This window comes from Liolophura sinensis, chromosome 8 (assembly GCF_032854445.1).
Source record: "Liolophura sinensis isolate JHLJ2023 chromosome 8, CUHK_Ljap_v2, whole genome shotgun sequence".
In the NCBI taxonomy this organism is placed as follows: Eukaryota; Metazoa; Mollusca; class Polyplacophora; order Chitonida; family Chitonidae; genus Liolophura; species Liolophura sinensis.
This window is the reverse complement of record NC_088302.1, coordinates 50,565,492-50,581,326: the sequence shown is the minus strand read 5'-3', so window position 1 is coordinate 50,581,326 and position 15,835 is coordinate 50,565,492. Positions and strand designations below refer to the sequence as shown.

The 15,835-nt window shown below is 41.2% G+C and overlaps 2 protein-coding genes and 1 long non-coding RNA gene across 4 annotated transcripts; 1 reads left to right on the top strand and 2 right to left on the bottom strand.

Moving 5' to 3' along the window:
- Positions 1–330: 330 nt before the first annotated feature.
- Positions 331–1,107, bottom strand: LOC135473644 (uncharacterized). Its single transcript, XM_064753508.1, has one exon. It carries the CDS (start codon positions 1,105–1,107, stop codon positions 331–333), a length of 777 nt encoding a protein of 258 aa, XP_064609578.1.
- Positions 1,108–5,639: 4,532 nt separating this feature from the next.
- LOC135472505 (uncharacterized) lies at positions 5,640–13,172 on the bottom strand. 2 transcript variants are annotated; one of them, XR_010444534.1, is made up of 3 exons: positions 12,888–13,172; positions 7,216–7,320; positions 5,640–6,170 (listed from the first exon to the last, which is right to left on the bottom strand). It is a non-coding gene; the product is annotated as an uncharacterized LOC135472505 (long non-coding RNA). The 2 variants fall into 2 exon arrangements; XR_010444533.1 differs by lacking the exon at positions 12,888–13,172 and adding an exon at positions 8,198–8,322.
- Positions 8,413–14,400, top strand: LOC135472504 (acetylserotonin O-methyltransferase-like). Its single transcript, XM_064752030.1, has 7 exons — positions 8,413–8,658; positions 11,289–11,466; positions 11,715–11,849; positions 12,111–12,341; positions 12,614–12,751; positions 13,184–13,306; positions 13,592–14,400. Exons 1-7 carry the CDS (start codon positions 8,548–8,550, stop codon positions 13,816–13,818), a joined length of 1,143 nt encoding a protein of 380 aa, XP_064608100.1. The 5' UTR covers positions 8,413–8,547; the 3' UTR covers positions 13,819–14,400.
- Positions 14,401–15,835: the final 1,435 nt, after the last annotated feature.

Genomic DNA, 15,835 nt, shown 5'->3' with positions numbered 1-15,835 from the left:
ATTAATGACAATCATTCTAGCGGAATGATTTGGTGACGAATCAGCTTACCCTACGCTCGAGCTTGAGAGCTATTTATATTTAATGTCACGTGATCGTAGCAACACAGATCAATAGGCCCACAATTATGTAGACGTACTCGAAATTAAATGCCTCTTAGTCATCGCGTCATGGAAAGAAAAGACGACAAAACAATTTTTATTTCAGTAAAAACAGTGTCATATGTGTGAAATATTTATCTCAGTTGATGTCTTATTCTATGTCGATCACACTGCCCCAATTCCCCACTCCAAATGTGTTAATTTGTCGGTATGTGGGTCAAATCCAATTGCCTATTGACGATAACTAACTAACCAGTAACTAACTACTGGTGATAACCCACTCACACAACTGTTGCTCCGGTCCACCAGTGATAACCCACTCACACAACTGCTGATCCGGTCCACTAGTGATAACCCACTCACACAACTGCTGATCCGGTCCACTAGTGATAACCCACTCACACAACTGTTGATCTGGTCCACAAGTGATAACCAACTCACACAACTGTTGCTCCGGTCCACCAGCGATAACCAACTCACACAGCTGCTGTTCCGGCCCACAAGTGATAACCCACTCACACAGCTTCTGATCCGGTCCACTAGTGATAGTCCACTCACACAGCTGCTGTTCCGGTCCACAAGTGATAACCCACTCACACAGCTGCTGTTCCGGTCCACAAGTGATAACCCACTCACACAGCTGCTGTTCCGGTCCACAAGTGATAACCCACTCACACAGCTTCTGATCCGGTCCACTAGTAATAGCCCACTCACACAGCTGCTGTTCCGGTCCACAAGTGATAACCCACTCACACAGCTGCTGTTCCGGTCCACAAGTGATAACCCACTCACACAGCTTCTGATCCGGTCCACTAGTAATAGCTCACTCACACAGCTGCTGTTCCGGTCCACAAGTGATAACCCACTCACACAGCTTCTGATCCGGTCCACTAGTAATAGCCCACTCACACAGCTGCTGTTCCGGTCCACAAGTGATAACCCACTCACACAGCTGCTGATCCCGTCCACAAGTGATAACCCACTCACACAACTGCCGATCCCATCCATTAGAGATAACACGTCTACTGCTCCAGTCTTTTCGTGATAACCCACTCTCACAACTACTGCTCCGGCCTACTAGTGATAACCCATGAGTGTTGGTGATAACCCGACCACACAATCACTGCCCCTATGATTTCCCATATCCTGGGATTTGATCAACTGTACCTTGCTTGCCTTATGCGCTGTTCAGCACTGTAGAGCATCATCAATGTTTCATGCACGACCATTTTCGTTACAGATGCAGTTGTGTTTATCATTATCTTAATCTAATATAAATTTATTTTATGAAGCGCACAGACATTAATTTTTACTCTACTAAATTCCTTCTGCGCCTTTTAATCTCTATAGGATGGACAATATCTTCTAGTGCACTTTGAATTCAGAGTGCCATAACCATTTGCGCATGTGCCTGGACTGACTGTCTGAACCATTCAACCAATTCACCTCTCTCGTACTGTGTTACCTTTTAATTTAAAGTTGGTCTGTCTATCTCACTCAAGTCTACCAAGATGAACTCGTTCCACATGTTTGACCAGTTTGTTGCTCTTAAAGAACTTAATTCAATTCAGTCCAGATCATGAGCAGATATTCAGCATATTTAGGTCTAGTTATTTATACATCCGTCAAATGTACTGTGTGAGTCGTCCGTTTTCACCAGTGCGTCGACCTTCCATTCTTCACTTCATTTAAACATCCCTTATTCCTATTTTCAACATTTGGACAGAACGTAGTTTGTGTCGGGGGAAACGATGTGCAATATGACAGTGAAGCATGCGGTTCAGTTAATATTTCCGTTTGAATAACAAATGTCTATTTCTGTCTCAGTATATTACTTTGCACTCTTTATGCCTCGCCCTGTAATAGATCTGTGTATTGTACAGTTATTATATTTCCCACCAATATCAGATACGGAGTTTTGACTAAACAATGACTTCCCTGCAGTGATAAATGAAGTTTGGCTACATGCACTAAGTTCAACTGTACAGATAAAGTGAAATAAAATGAAACTGGAACTATGCATATCCAGTGAACCGAGTTCAGATAAAAAAATGGTAATCTGTCAACGTTTTCGCATGATCAAAAGCAAGTTTATATGGAGTGTATGCAGGGAAATTCTTTTTTGAGTATAAATGGCAATGCATACAGAGTTAACGTAAGAAAAAATATATATGGGTTAACTCTGAATAGATATGTCATTTAATGTTTGAAGAACGGATTCTGTGAGGTGTAGACATAGCTTACTTAATAGTTTAGAGGTATGATTTCAAAACATAGAAATGGATAGGTTTTGTCCTGAAGTATTCCAAATATCTAATGCATTAATACCCACTGATTTTAATATCAACAAGATTGTATTATAGTAAAGAAACAAACTGACGTCACACCAGACCATACCACGCCATCAACTATGACGTTGTGCCACAAAGCTAGGCGTCGCGCAAGTGATGCAACATCTATTAACTCCTAAAGCCTCATATCGTGCTTTCACTGAGGAAGCTAATATTTGTTGCTCATGTTGTATTGTGTATATGATATAAGCTACAATATGTACATGTACAGCTATGTAATCCTATTTAATCCCGACAACGGCGTCTTGCAGTTGTATTTCTAGTCATATATTTTGGCTTCTCTGCCAGATTTACCGTTGCCATGAACGGCACTGATGCATGCATTAAGTTTGTAACTTGTTATTACTGTAATGGAGTACCCATGTAGCCATTCCTTAATTCCGAGGTGCTTTTGTATTGAAGTATCGAGTCGTTGATATATGTGGTACTGTTGTAATGAAGTACGATGCCAATGTAGAATTAGTGCCTCTTGTGATACTCTTGTAATAAAGAACGGAGTAAGTCTTGCGCTGGAGTTTCTTGGGTACTGTTGTAATGACGCACGAAGTAAGTGTTACATTAGTCCATCTTGTGATGCTGTTGTAATGGAGTCAATGTGACTTTAGTGTCGCTTGTGGTACTGTTGTAATGATGCACAAAATAAGTAGCGGTACGGAATAAGTGTTATATCAGTGTCTCTTGGGACACTACTGTAAAATACCTTCACTGTGTTACATTTTTGCCTCTTGTCACATCAAGATAAATTCCTCAGATCTTATCGTTTTCCCTAATCGCTCAATATTAATGACACCCTTCTTTTTGTACCACTCTGCTCTAGTTCCCCTACTTTCTGTTCTTTCTCAGTTCTTTGGTAATCTGTACAATGTTCAAAGATTTTCCTTTTTGGAAGGGTTTGATGCTGAGTCACTTTTCATTGCATTCCAGAGAATGTCCAGCAAGGAGCAATGTTTTGCAAATTTGTGGCCATTGATGTCAGCATGATCGCTCACTGTATTTCTTTGGTTGAAAATGGGCTGTACAGATTTTAGTGCGAGTGGGGTGAGGGTGTTGCAACTTTGAACTACTTATGCATGTATACGGGACAAATAGCGTCGTCTCAAACCCAGCCTGGGTATATAGCAGCACCTAAAACGGTAGGCCTACGAGCCGGTGTTAGGTCACAATCCGGCTCAGGTTGAGGGCAAAGGTATGACCTGGTTATTAGTGACCTTTACGTGCAGAGGTCAGTTGATCTCTGCTTTGCCAAAAGTGCAATTAGTCCATAAATAGCTAAGATGCATGGCCGACAAGATGATTGACGTTTGCTCTTACGACAATAGGGCTGGGTCAGTAGGTGTGGCCATCCTTTCAGTGGGCGTGATGATTAATCATCAAGGTAACACACTCAGTGAAAAAGATTTCTTTCAAATATATTCTCACATTTTACAGTTCACTGTTGAACAGAAATATAACAGCCTTCAGGAAAATACAGAATAAATCTCGGGATAATATGGGGTGTGATGATACGCGGTACTTTGTATGATGATAATAAGGGGTGTGACGATACGCTGTACTTTGTGGGCTGACAATACGCTGACGCTACGCTGTACATTGTGCCGTGATGGGATTGATTGTGCTGTGATAACAGTCACTGCGGGGATACTTTGTTCCGTGGTAATGGTCAGAATGGTGATACTTCATTATGTAATAATAGTCAGAATGGTGATACTTGGTTACGCAATAATAGTCCGAGTGGTGATACTTGATTTCGTGATAATAGTCAGAGTGGTGATACTTGGTTATGTGATAATACTTAAAATGGTATTCCATGGTTACCTGATAATAGTCAGAATGGTGATACATAGTCATGTGATAATGGTCAAAGTAGCGAAACTTGGTTGCTTGATAATAGTCAGAGTGGTGATACTTGGTTGCGGGATAATAGTCAGAGTTGTGTTACTTGTTTGCGTGATAATGGTCGGAATGGTAATAATTGGTTACGTGTTATTAGTCAGAATGGTGATACATGGTTACGTGATAATTTTCAGATTGGTGATACTTGGTTATGTGACAATAGTCAGAGTCGTGATGCTTGGTTTTAGGTGATAATATACTTTATTTTATGCCGTGACAGAAGCAGGAGTGACACGATGCTTTGTCTTCAACTTCTGGAATATCCAGTATTTGTTTTTGAAAAAAATGAACAATCGTAAATAAAGGCTTTATGTATCTAAATTAAAATTACAGAGTTGGTACCGCAATAAATTATTTCCAAACTATCCTTATCGAAGTTATCGGGTTAAGTTAATTTAGCTGAAACATTTTATTCTCTAGTTAACCTGCTTCTGATAAATTGAAAAACTTTGGGTATATTTGTGGTTTCAGGACCATATCAAGTATTCCATTGCTTCACCATGACGTTTCGCTTGAAAGAGACAAAATGAATATCTAGCTTCATTTTTACCAACTAGTTCATGAAACAACATTTTCACGATACACAAATGTTTCCCAAAGAAAAAGGGGAAATAAAATTTTTGAACACATGCAAATATGCAAAATTGTGTAATTAAATTATATTTCACGCACAAATTAATACACATATTATTTATTTATTTATTTTACTGGTGTTTTACGCCGTACTCAAGAATATTTCACTTATACGACGGCGGCCAGCATTTTGGTGGGAGGAAACCGGGCAGAGCCCAGGGGAATCCCACGACAATCCGTAGGTTGTTGACATAGCTTCTCACGTACGAATATACATATTATATGATAGTGCTTAAAAATCCACGGAGCATGCGTGACAAAAATCTACGTGTTATTTCGTTTTAGTGTCAGTGCCGTAAATGTAATTCTTATATTGTATAACCCACCACGCATGTTAGGGATTAATCCGTGCACACTGAGCTGTAGGTCAGCGTGTTGACCCTGCTTGAGGCCTCAACAGCTGACCTTGTTTACCTGTTAAGAATAACTACAGGCTTTCCAGAGATTTCCTTATTGTCCTGTATACTGCGACTGATACCAGCTTTTGGGCAAAGTATAAATCCTTCTACAGAGTTCTACATATAGGTATCGATGAGCTCTGAGTTCCCACAAGAATGCGATTTCAATTTAGCCCAGCATCAGGTATTGGGAGGGGACATAAAGATATGACGTCAAGTACATTTACTTATTCTTATTTATTTATTTATTTATTTTGATTGTTGGTCACCGTAATACTCAAGAATATCGTACTTCTAAAATCCTCTTTGTAAATCTGGTCCGATTGCGGAATACTAGCAATTATATGGCAAAGCATTTATGGACATTTCTAATTAAATGTCCCCACAGCTCTATAAAGTCAGTGCATTGTCTGTGGCGATATCTTTTACTGTTTGCAAGCCATTAGCTAACAGAGAGAAGAAGATTGCTACCACACAGTGTCTGACAAAACTCCACACGCCTATTATCGGGCTGTTTCTGTAGCATCTTTTTGATTCCATTTAATTTTAGAGTTCTGTAAATTTGAGATTTGTACTAAAATTTGAATATTTCAAGAAAAAAATGCGAGAGGTGTTAACCATAAGTGAACTAGGAGAGCAGTAAGCAGCCAAGTTGTAGATATAGGGACAGTCGGTGTGAGGGTGTCATGGTCTCCAGTATACCGCATGGTCATAGCGTCCTCACAGTAGCCAGCTCTACATCGTCTGTACCAACTCTTGACACTTCTCTCGTTCTGTCAGCACAATTGCCAAGAGCCTGGAAATAGGTTGTGGTGATAAGTCTCTCTATGTTTGTAAGTCTTATATACAGTGTACTCATTACATTCACAAGTCAACAGACTTCATACGTAATGACGTAACAATAACCATCTGTTTTCAAGAGACCGCATGCATGGTGGGAAAAGATAAATTTTCTTCCGGATAAAGTCACCAGACAATAAGTGCATTTATAACTCTGCTGATTCCGCGAAACGCTGGTGGAGCGCTTCAACCGAACAATGCACGAGAGAGCACTCAGATACCGCGACCCTTTAACGCAAAGTGTGTGTAGGTAGTAGGCCTGAACATTATTAAACGAATTTTTTGAAGCACTGCAGGCTGCGTTCAGTGGTCTGAAATCAACCCACCGGGCAGGATAAATAAATTATATGGTACATTTACCCATGCATTAACAGCATTTTAGAAATTCGCAGACCAAAGAGTTTTTATGTGCTAAAGCAATTACCCCTGATATCTGTGATCAAAGGCGTTAGAAAATGCAGAAACATCATACTGGATTAATGCATTCTCTTTACGCCAGATGCGTCTGCACTGAAAGTTTGAGCTTCCCAAACGGTTTCTCAAAAGAACTTGATTAAGGTTTTCGTGTCTATACACATATAGGCCTACACGATAAACTGATGACTCTCAGGCTCTGAGAGTACTGAGTGAGTGAGTGAGTGAGTGAGTGCTTAGGGTTTAATGTTGTACTTAACAATTTATATGACGGCATATGACGACGAAGGAATCCTTAGAGTGCATGTAATGTGCCTCCTTGTTGCATGACGGATTTCCACCGCTCTTTTATCTAGTGCTGTTTCACTGAGATGCCTTACCTAAGGCAAGTAAGCCGACCCGCCACAGCCATTATACTGATATGGATCAACCAGTCTTTGCACTATCCCCTTCATGCTGAACGCCAAGCGAGGAAGTTACAACTTCTTCTTTTAAGGCCTTAGGTGCAGAGTATTGAGAAAACATTTAGTGGAGTTAATATACGTAACGGAGGTAGCAAGTCTTCCAACACCTTGTTTTTTTCTTACGTGAACTGGAGCTGGAAATGCCAGTAATACATGATGAGTCTGAGTGGGTCCATAGTGACAACGTAGACATGGCGGTCAAGTAGGGTTGACAGTTGTTACCGGGGCCTGATAAACAGAAAGGTCTACCTTCAGCAGAGCACTGTACAATGGTTTACAATTTGTTTACTTTACTCATTTATGAAGAAAATGGGTTAACCAAGGCTTTTGAAGTGATTGGCCCAGATAATAGAGAAAACTAAGTCGGGGTTAGGGTGTGTTGGCTTTTGGCTCTTTGCCTTAGTCGTCTTTGACCCGAATTCTCCGATCAGGTATTTAATACTGAAGCTGCACTGTTTGTCTCGAGAACAGCTGATCGTCGCCTGGAAATAGGTCAGATGATCACGTGTAGCTGGTGTGGGCCTGACGGTCGGTGTGTCTTGCCGGCCAATCGGAGTTGCGCTAGGCATGAATGAATTGCGTTCATTCATCGGAGTAGAGGTCAGTTTGGTAGCTGGTCAGTGAACGTGTAGCCGTGAGCCATTGTCCACACAGTGATAGATTGCCGGCTTAGACTTGGCGGACGTGTCAAACTACGACGATGTCACCGCTGGGCCGCTCACGAGACAACTCAACCGAACATTCACGATTAAATGTGCTACACAAATATGTACCGGTATACATCATATAGTCGATTCGCGCAGTCCTTCACGGTTCATTTAATCCAGGGCTTCAGCTAAAGTGGTAATTCTACTTAGTTTGACCTGGATAACGCTCACTAAGCAACGCTTCAGATAATGTAAGGCTGACAATAAAATATCTGTCTCGGTAGCGGTAAAAGTACACACAAAACCTGTTTAACTAACATGAAATGACTCGGCCGCAGTTCAGCCGTTACCTGTAGGTAAACATGACAGTCGTTTTAATTTTCTCACTTCTTTTAAATTGCTTATTTCATTCATTACTGCACAAGCGGGGTGACTTTGTAAGAAAAAAACAGTCCTACCTCACATTTGCACAGTTGTAGATATAGACTTAGGCTGTTAATATTAACACACTTCTATCATTGGTCGATTTCTAGGTTTCCGATTTCTGCCGAGTGGTGCCGAAGGGGATAATACGTCGGTGAGCCGGCGCGCCGGGCCAGGTCATGGGGTAAGCTATATAACCGGCGGGCCATCAGCTGTTCGACCACTTCGTGTCTGTGGACTGACAGAAGTGGTGCAGAGGTTGAGATCGTGTAAGCATCTTTGAACCGCTCCGACAGGCTGTCCACAAGTGTGCATCACTGCTCCACCCGTCAGGCCTCTGCCCTCATCGCTTCATCAGACGAAGATCTCATCCTACACCTCCAAAATGTACAAGATGTTCATCGAAAACGTCCACCTGGACAGCAACGAGCGACTCTGTTCGGACCCGGCTGCCGACGCTATTTTCCAGATTCTCAGCGGCGCCCGTAATTTCAAGGTAGGAGAAATGATTCCATCATAACTCAGTTGTAATGTAATGTTTCAAGGCGCACCCTTTTTATTTATAATCTGTGGACAAACTACATTAAGTGGTTAGAGGATGCTTACTCAGCTACAACTCAGGACTCTCCGCTTACTACTATGGCTGTCACAGCGAAAGCTTGATGCAGTAACGGCCCAGAACATGTCAACCAGCAACATATGCACTGTACGCTATGATGGAGGCCTGCGTGCATAGTGCAGAATGAAAACTATCATTGCTTATAATTTTACGTTCCAGAAACCCTATTTGTGTAGTTCACAACTAGTCGCGCAATTGATCTGCGCCCTCCTTCTCCAGTTGTTTTCCCACATGCCCACACGTACGTTGTTTTCCCACATACTCACACTTACGTTGTTTTCACACATACCCACACATACGTTGTTTTCACACATACCCACACATACGTAGGTGTTCGCCAGACGACGCTGGCTCCTCTCGCTGGACTTGGGGCGTTCTCTACTCGTCGTGTCCGGAAAGCGTCGTTGAATCACGAATGAACTTTTAGTGACTCCGTCAGAGATTTCTAGGTACAACTCATTCTTTTCTCAAACCACATGCACACGTTATTTCCTGAGTTTGTTTGGGAAAGTCCTCGCAGGTTCTTTCTCAGGTGCTGATAAATGGGTGAGGCATCTGGGCTAGAGGCTGCACCCCCGGTCAGCTTTCTTCCGAGTGCTCACGGACCACTCAGCTATAATTCATTCCATCTCCTCCTCCGTCTGTCCGTCTGGCAGTGTAAGTCCAGCCGGCTGGGTCTTTCCGACAGTCGAGTCACATTGACCCAGACAGTGTTTGTTCATGCATTTTCTAGCCTCCACATGGAAGCTTTGCTCATAATTTTACATCTTGTCAGTGCCCCGAATGAGTTTTATAATTAAAACAATACCCCTGCTCACCCAAAGCCCCCATCGCTATTGTTTTTATTTTTGCACACAAGTTTTGGCCTTGTCCGCTACTGCGGTCCAGGTGACAACTGCAGTATGGTCCACAAACAGGCCTAGATTATCCACTTTGCACATTTACACCTGTTTACTTGCTGCTCGAAGGGATTAGCCTGAATTTGCCCCAATCTCTTTCTACCCTCGCTAGATGACACGCTTACTGGGAACAGTGAATGGGTTCTAAATAGAGGCGTACACAAAGCAAGCTGTCTTTACCTCAACCTAAATACCAGGACTAACTCCAAAACGGTCCTTGTAAACTTGTGGAGTTCTTTTCAGGTTTCGTTGAAAAGGGTTTATGTAAACCTTTCATGGCAGTAGCCGATCTGCTAGTTCAGACTGTTTAGTGATAAAACCCTGTATGTTGAAGGTTACGTTCATTGTCACGTGTCCGTGTTGTATTATTAGGTCGTAACACTGCACACCGTACACTGTATGAGTGGTTGTTTGGGCCGAGTATAGATGGATGTATATTTATATAGGGCGATTCCTGCTTGAAACTACAGACTTCTCGATTCATATACAGGCTCTTGCGCGAAGCATAAATTGGTTTTAATTGACAGATGATTCACGTTGTCCGTTGGCATGTTAAATCGAATTTTCAAAAAAGTCCTGACGCTTAAGTCAAAAACAAAAACCAAAAAGAAGTGCAACCTTTAATGTTGTGGTTAAGGGTAGAAATGCCCAAGAAAGACATTCGTCTGTAAGAATAGGCGGATAGTTGAGGAATGAGAAGTAACAATAGCAAAGAAACTGGCGTTAGGCTGGATCGCGATTAATTCTTTCACTTCCCCGTACGTGAATATCAAATATAGCTTGAAATGGACAGAATATCCTTCCATAGCAATGGTCACGTAACAGAAAGCTGAAATCAACCAGCTGCGACAAGCTGTTTACCGTGAAAGGTGGAAGCTGGCTGTTGATGTCGGCTCTCTCAAGTTGAACCGTGCGCCTCTGACTGCAATGATACTCAACTCGTTATACGGCCCGGTCGTTATCAGAATTCTACATCAGCAACTAGGCAGACGAAAAAACAAGCTTCCTCGGTCTTGATAAAGATAAAACCATATACTTAAGGTTATAGCTACTTTTAATGAGTGAAAACGCCGCAAGAATGCTCCCAGGTCAAGGTCGAAGAGTTTGAGTTGCGGCATCACGATAGTGGTGGGTGTCCGGAAAAGCTAAGGTTACCATAGCCTTGCCAGTTCCATGGCCTTGTCGTCACACAATCGGGTAACAGGCCATCCCAGTCCATGATCATGTTCGCTTCTTTTCTATTTTTCTCCTACTATATAAGTCTTGGTTTCGACATTTAACCACAGGATATTTGGAAATTGTATACCCACAAAACTCCTCAACATAGCGTCGATGGGATCATTTTGCTAGCAGATATACGTCACATGATCACAAATTGTAAATGCGGATAATTGAAGGCATTAACTCAGAGCGTTCTACTTGTTCTATTCATAGCGCATTTGTATATTCAGCTTTCTTTGTTCTTTACTAACTATTCTTTACCCTTCTTAATATGACTGATTCTTTTCACATTTTTTTTCTTGTCCTCTTGTGCTTCATTCGTAAATTTTTCCGAAGACACATTGCCCTGTAGTAAATGTAGAACATATTGCTTTTGTTGTTTGGCAGTTGCTCATGCATGCACTAGAGATAGGCCTGTTCGACGAGATCGCTGTGTTTGGAGAACCCATAACGGCAGAAACTGCCGCAAAGAAGTTCCAGTTCAACGCAGCCAGCTTCCGTCGCTTCTTGGACACTCTTGTCGCCATGGGTCTTTTGAAGAAAGAAGTTTCCATGAAAGGAAGAGGTAAACAGCTTTTGCATCTCACCTTCAACTCTGTTTAAATCTCAATGTACACTGTTCTCTCAAGTAAATGGTGTTTACAAACGTTAAAGGCCCAACCGAAAATGTTACCATAATCAGATAAAATCCCCATTAAATGGTTCTTTGTTGTTTTGCACTGATTACAAAACCTCTTACCTTGACCATCTTGTTGCATGTCTGACCTGTTTTTCATGGCTATGTCTGACCCCTGTCGTGTTTTCTGTCCACAGAGCTATATTCCAACAGCAGTGGGACCAGCAAATACCTGACGAGGTGCCGAAAACCCACGCTAATTGCAGCAGCCTTGATGGAGAGCAATTTTGTCATGCCCATGTTAGACATTTTGCCATTAGCCCTCAAAACAGGTATGCCCGATAGAAATTGGTAGTCCGTCAAACACCACATTATTGATTCATACCGGTTCCGTAGCGCTCTTGATGTTGTAGAATAATTACTACTTGGGATAAGGAGGAGAACACATGCAAAATTCAGTAACTCTAATCTTTGTCGTATTTGAAGATTTTGGTGCCATGTGATGCTTTCTTATGCTAGAGGCTGGTTATGTACAGCTTTAGTTTATTTTAGCCTCGAAAACATGTTAGTGTAACGTTGCTTTTGCTTTTCAGGGAGTTCTAGCATTAATGTCATGGGGACCAAGAAGGGTGTGAACACGGACAAGATGGATAACGTCTCTAACAAACCGCCACAGAACACCCCACCAGAGATGAACGAGCAGAAATCGGCAGACAAGTTGATGAAATTCCTTTTGTGTATGGATGGGATGGCCCAACCGTGTGCCCCATCCCTTGTCAGAGCCTTTGATCTCTCTGCCCATAGGAATGTTGTAGACTTAGGAGGTATGATACGTCTTTTACACTCCACATTGTATACTGCAAACGATTTCCTATATGAAGACCTAATATGTCTTTGTTGGAGATTAGGTGTCTTTGAGAGAAGTGCAATAGTATTAGGTCAGTGCTGTATAAGCAGTCATCAGATCTGCACAAGATCTCACACACATAGGTGGCATAATGTGTACTAGAACTCTAGAAATAATGTCGGCAACCGAATTTAATCTTCAGACAATACCTGTTTTGACTCGACTAACAGTGATGGTTTATACTTACAGGTGGATCAGGGTCAATAGCACTGGAGTTGGCCAGAACTTACCCACAGACGAATGTCACCATCTACGATTTGCCTCATGTCATTCAGATGGCACAAAAAATCCAGAGAGATGTCCCTTCTCACGTGACATTTCAAGGAGGTAAATAAAGCATATGTTGTTATGTTTACGTTTCAATCGAGACGCGTAGAAACCACCATTGGCAAGGAAAATAGATAATAATTTTTTTGCAAAAAGTGAAAACAAAACCACATTTAAGTTTTGTATTAGTACTTACACGACATCCGTGAGTTGGACTTCACAACATGATCTCTTAGCTCATCGACCTGTTTTGATGAACTTCATCCCAGTGTTCTCTCTATGCGCCTTGGTGAATACCGTAACATTGATGTCAGTTGATTATCTCCAGCCTATTTGTGCCCAGATGTTGTCCAGTGACCTATGAAATGTTAGCGGTAACAGGAGAACCCGTATGTAGGTCACTAAAGCAACTCTCTTCAACTATACCAGATTAAGAATCTAGACATTAATTTACAAATTTAAATGCATCTTGTTTTGTTGTTCTTCTTCAAGGAAATTTTTTTGAAGAAGATCTCCCCGATGCTGATTTGTACATCTTTGCACATGTCTTGCACGACTGGGAAGAAGAAAAAGTTGATATTTTGTTGGAAAAAGTTCACGACAAATTACCCCCAGGTAAGTTTTCTCTTAATGCTTATGACAGATTTGGGCCACGAAATAACTACTGTAGAACGTACAGTTCATCAATTAGTGGTACGATTTAACGACTAGAACATTTCTTGTAATGCAGTTTAAAGGCAATACCCTATGCAAAGGTATTCCACGATAATATAGCCCACTCATTGCTGAACATTGGACAAGATAAATTTCACAGGTGTTTGTCGGTTTTGACAATTGTGATTACAAAATTGGATGGCTGTATTAGTTTCTAAATGACTGTATATTTTATCCTATTTCCAGGCGGAAGTTTGCTGGTTCTGGAAAAAGTTTTAAATGAAAGGCGGGATGGGCCATTGTTAACGGTCACTTCGGACCTCATCATGTCGCTGATAAGCAAAGGAAAGGAGCGAACTGAGTCCGAATACAGAAAACTCTTCTCAAAGCACGGTTTTTCCAACACGTGTGTGAAAACAATAGAAGGTGTTAACTATTACGATGCAATCCTCACGAAGAAACCATTTTGTTAAGATCTAGTCATCCTCACCAGCCCATATGTGATATCAGTCAAGGGAGAGTACTCAAGCCATCGGCCTGAGGGGGGAAGGCCGCCATATTGTGTAGGCTCTTGCAGAATCTCAGGCCAGCCAATAAGCTGGCCCTTTATAAAAACAAAAAACGGCGAAAAACTTGAGATTGAAAGCTATGAAAAGACAACACTGTTGTGTGATGTTTGTAGAGAGGCAACTTTCTCAGCTTCTAGAGATATATCCTAGTTTTGTTGTGTTGTCCGACTCGCCTATCTTCTCTGTGATCACATTATTGTACCTCAGAAGGCTACACGTAGTTGTTTCACATAATCCACCTAATACATGACCCTTATCCAGAATCGCTCACCTCATCGTCCACGTGGAAACGTCTCATTTCTCTCTCTTGATTTTTTATTGTACTGGAACTGAAAACATACAGTTACACATAGCCATAACATTATTAGCATGCCCCATACTTGTAGTTAAAGATCTCATTTTTAAATTAATTTTGTTTTAATTGTTACGTGTTTTGTATTTCCTGACGCATATATGTTTGATTTTAAATAAAACATTGTCAATAAACCTGTTTGTGTTAGAAAGTATTTGGCATTGTCTACCGTGCAATCATCCAGCACATTGAAGTTTTACCTGATTGTTTGAATGTATCGAATACAATGTCGCCTTCAACATAATTTCAGTTATACCATGACTTTTCGTCTTTGTTGAATGGCAGTCCCAATGTGGTAATATGTCTTGTTTCCTCACTACAACACCGTGCCAATTATTCCAGGAATGTGGGGATAGAGTACATTACGTACGTAACCCTAATCACAATCTGTCGACTATGACACAGAGCTATCGTCTGAAGACAGAGCCGCGCTATGAAAAAAATATTGTTGGGGTTATGAAACTTGACACGACTTGACATGGGATTATAAACTCCGGTTTCCTGAATTCGAGTGGTTCTAAGTCCATGAGTCAATGAATAATTCAAATCGGTAAGAATAATTGTACGATGTATGCCGCAACTCGTGGATATTTAAATGCCTTTCGGCGATATTTAAATGCCTGTCGGGTATTTTTCATGAGACAAATGTCGATTTTTTGCATATCTAATATTAGACAAGGTATATTCCTGAAGAGACTGTATAAGCCTGATCTTCTTCAAAACTGAGTCCTGGTAAAACTTCTGGAGATATCCTAGTCTCTACCACTCGCGGCGTTAAACCTATGCACACCCAATATAAGACATGCAGCAAATTTACAACGTGCTTTTCGTTCTCATTTTTTTGACTGAAATAAAATCGTACGGTTTTGTTTTCATGTTTCTGCATCAGCATTACAGAAATACTTTGGAATCAGCCATCATTTGAATAGGAAAGAGAGAATATCTGTGCCAACATATCAACACAAGGGCTGCTTTATTAAAAGTTGTTCTTTGCTTGTTTATTCCGTGTTTCAAGTACTATAATATAGAGTGTAGTAACTCTCTAGTAATGACTGATGACACAGAACGAACATAACATTATCAGGCCACTGTGGCCGCACCAGCCTGTATATCACACTATTGAAGTTACATGACAGGTCATCCATATAAACATAACATGCTAACGCCCAAACACCAGACGGCCGTTTTATAAGTGGGACAGCCTTGAGAAAGCCGTTAAAACCATGTCAAATAAAAAATTCAACTTTAGTTCTGACTTTAAGAACACTATGTCAGCAACTCGATTGCTTCAAACTGGAAGTTAAGAAAAGCTAGAAGACATTTTCGATGTATGAATTTCTAAAGTATGAAAAGGGCTCATTTTAAATACACATACGATGATGTGGTCCACATATCTCACACCTTTTGTCGGTGTCACAACTCGTTATAATAAATTTACGCTTTGGGTCAGGTTCGCTTGAAATTTCTATCACCCAGTTCTTTTTTTCTTTTCTTGTTTGTTTGGTTTTTTTTTTTTTTTTTGGGAGGGGGGGGGGAGGTTGTTGTTGTTGTTGTTTTGTTGGGGTTTTT

Bases quoted from the DNA above. Each gene is read 5' to 3' on its own strand.
- LOC135473644 (XM_064753508.1), bottom strand. From the start codon at position 1,107: ATGGATGGGATCGGCAGTTGTGTGAGTGGGTTATCACTTGTGGACGGG.
- LOC135472504 (XM_064752030.1), top strand. From the start codon at position 8,548: ATGTACAAGATGTTCATCGAAAACGTCCACCTGGACAGCAACGAGCGA. The intron at 11,850-12,110 runs GTATGCCCGATA...TTTGCTTTTCAG, and splicing joins GCCATTAGCCCTCAAAACAG to GGAGTTCTAGCATTAATGTC. The intron at 12,752-13,183 runs GTAAATAAAGCA...TTCTTCTTCAAG, and splicing joins TCACGTGACATTTCAAGGAG to GAAATTTTTTTGAAGAAGAT.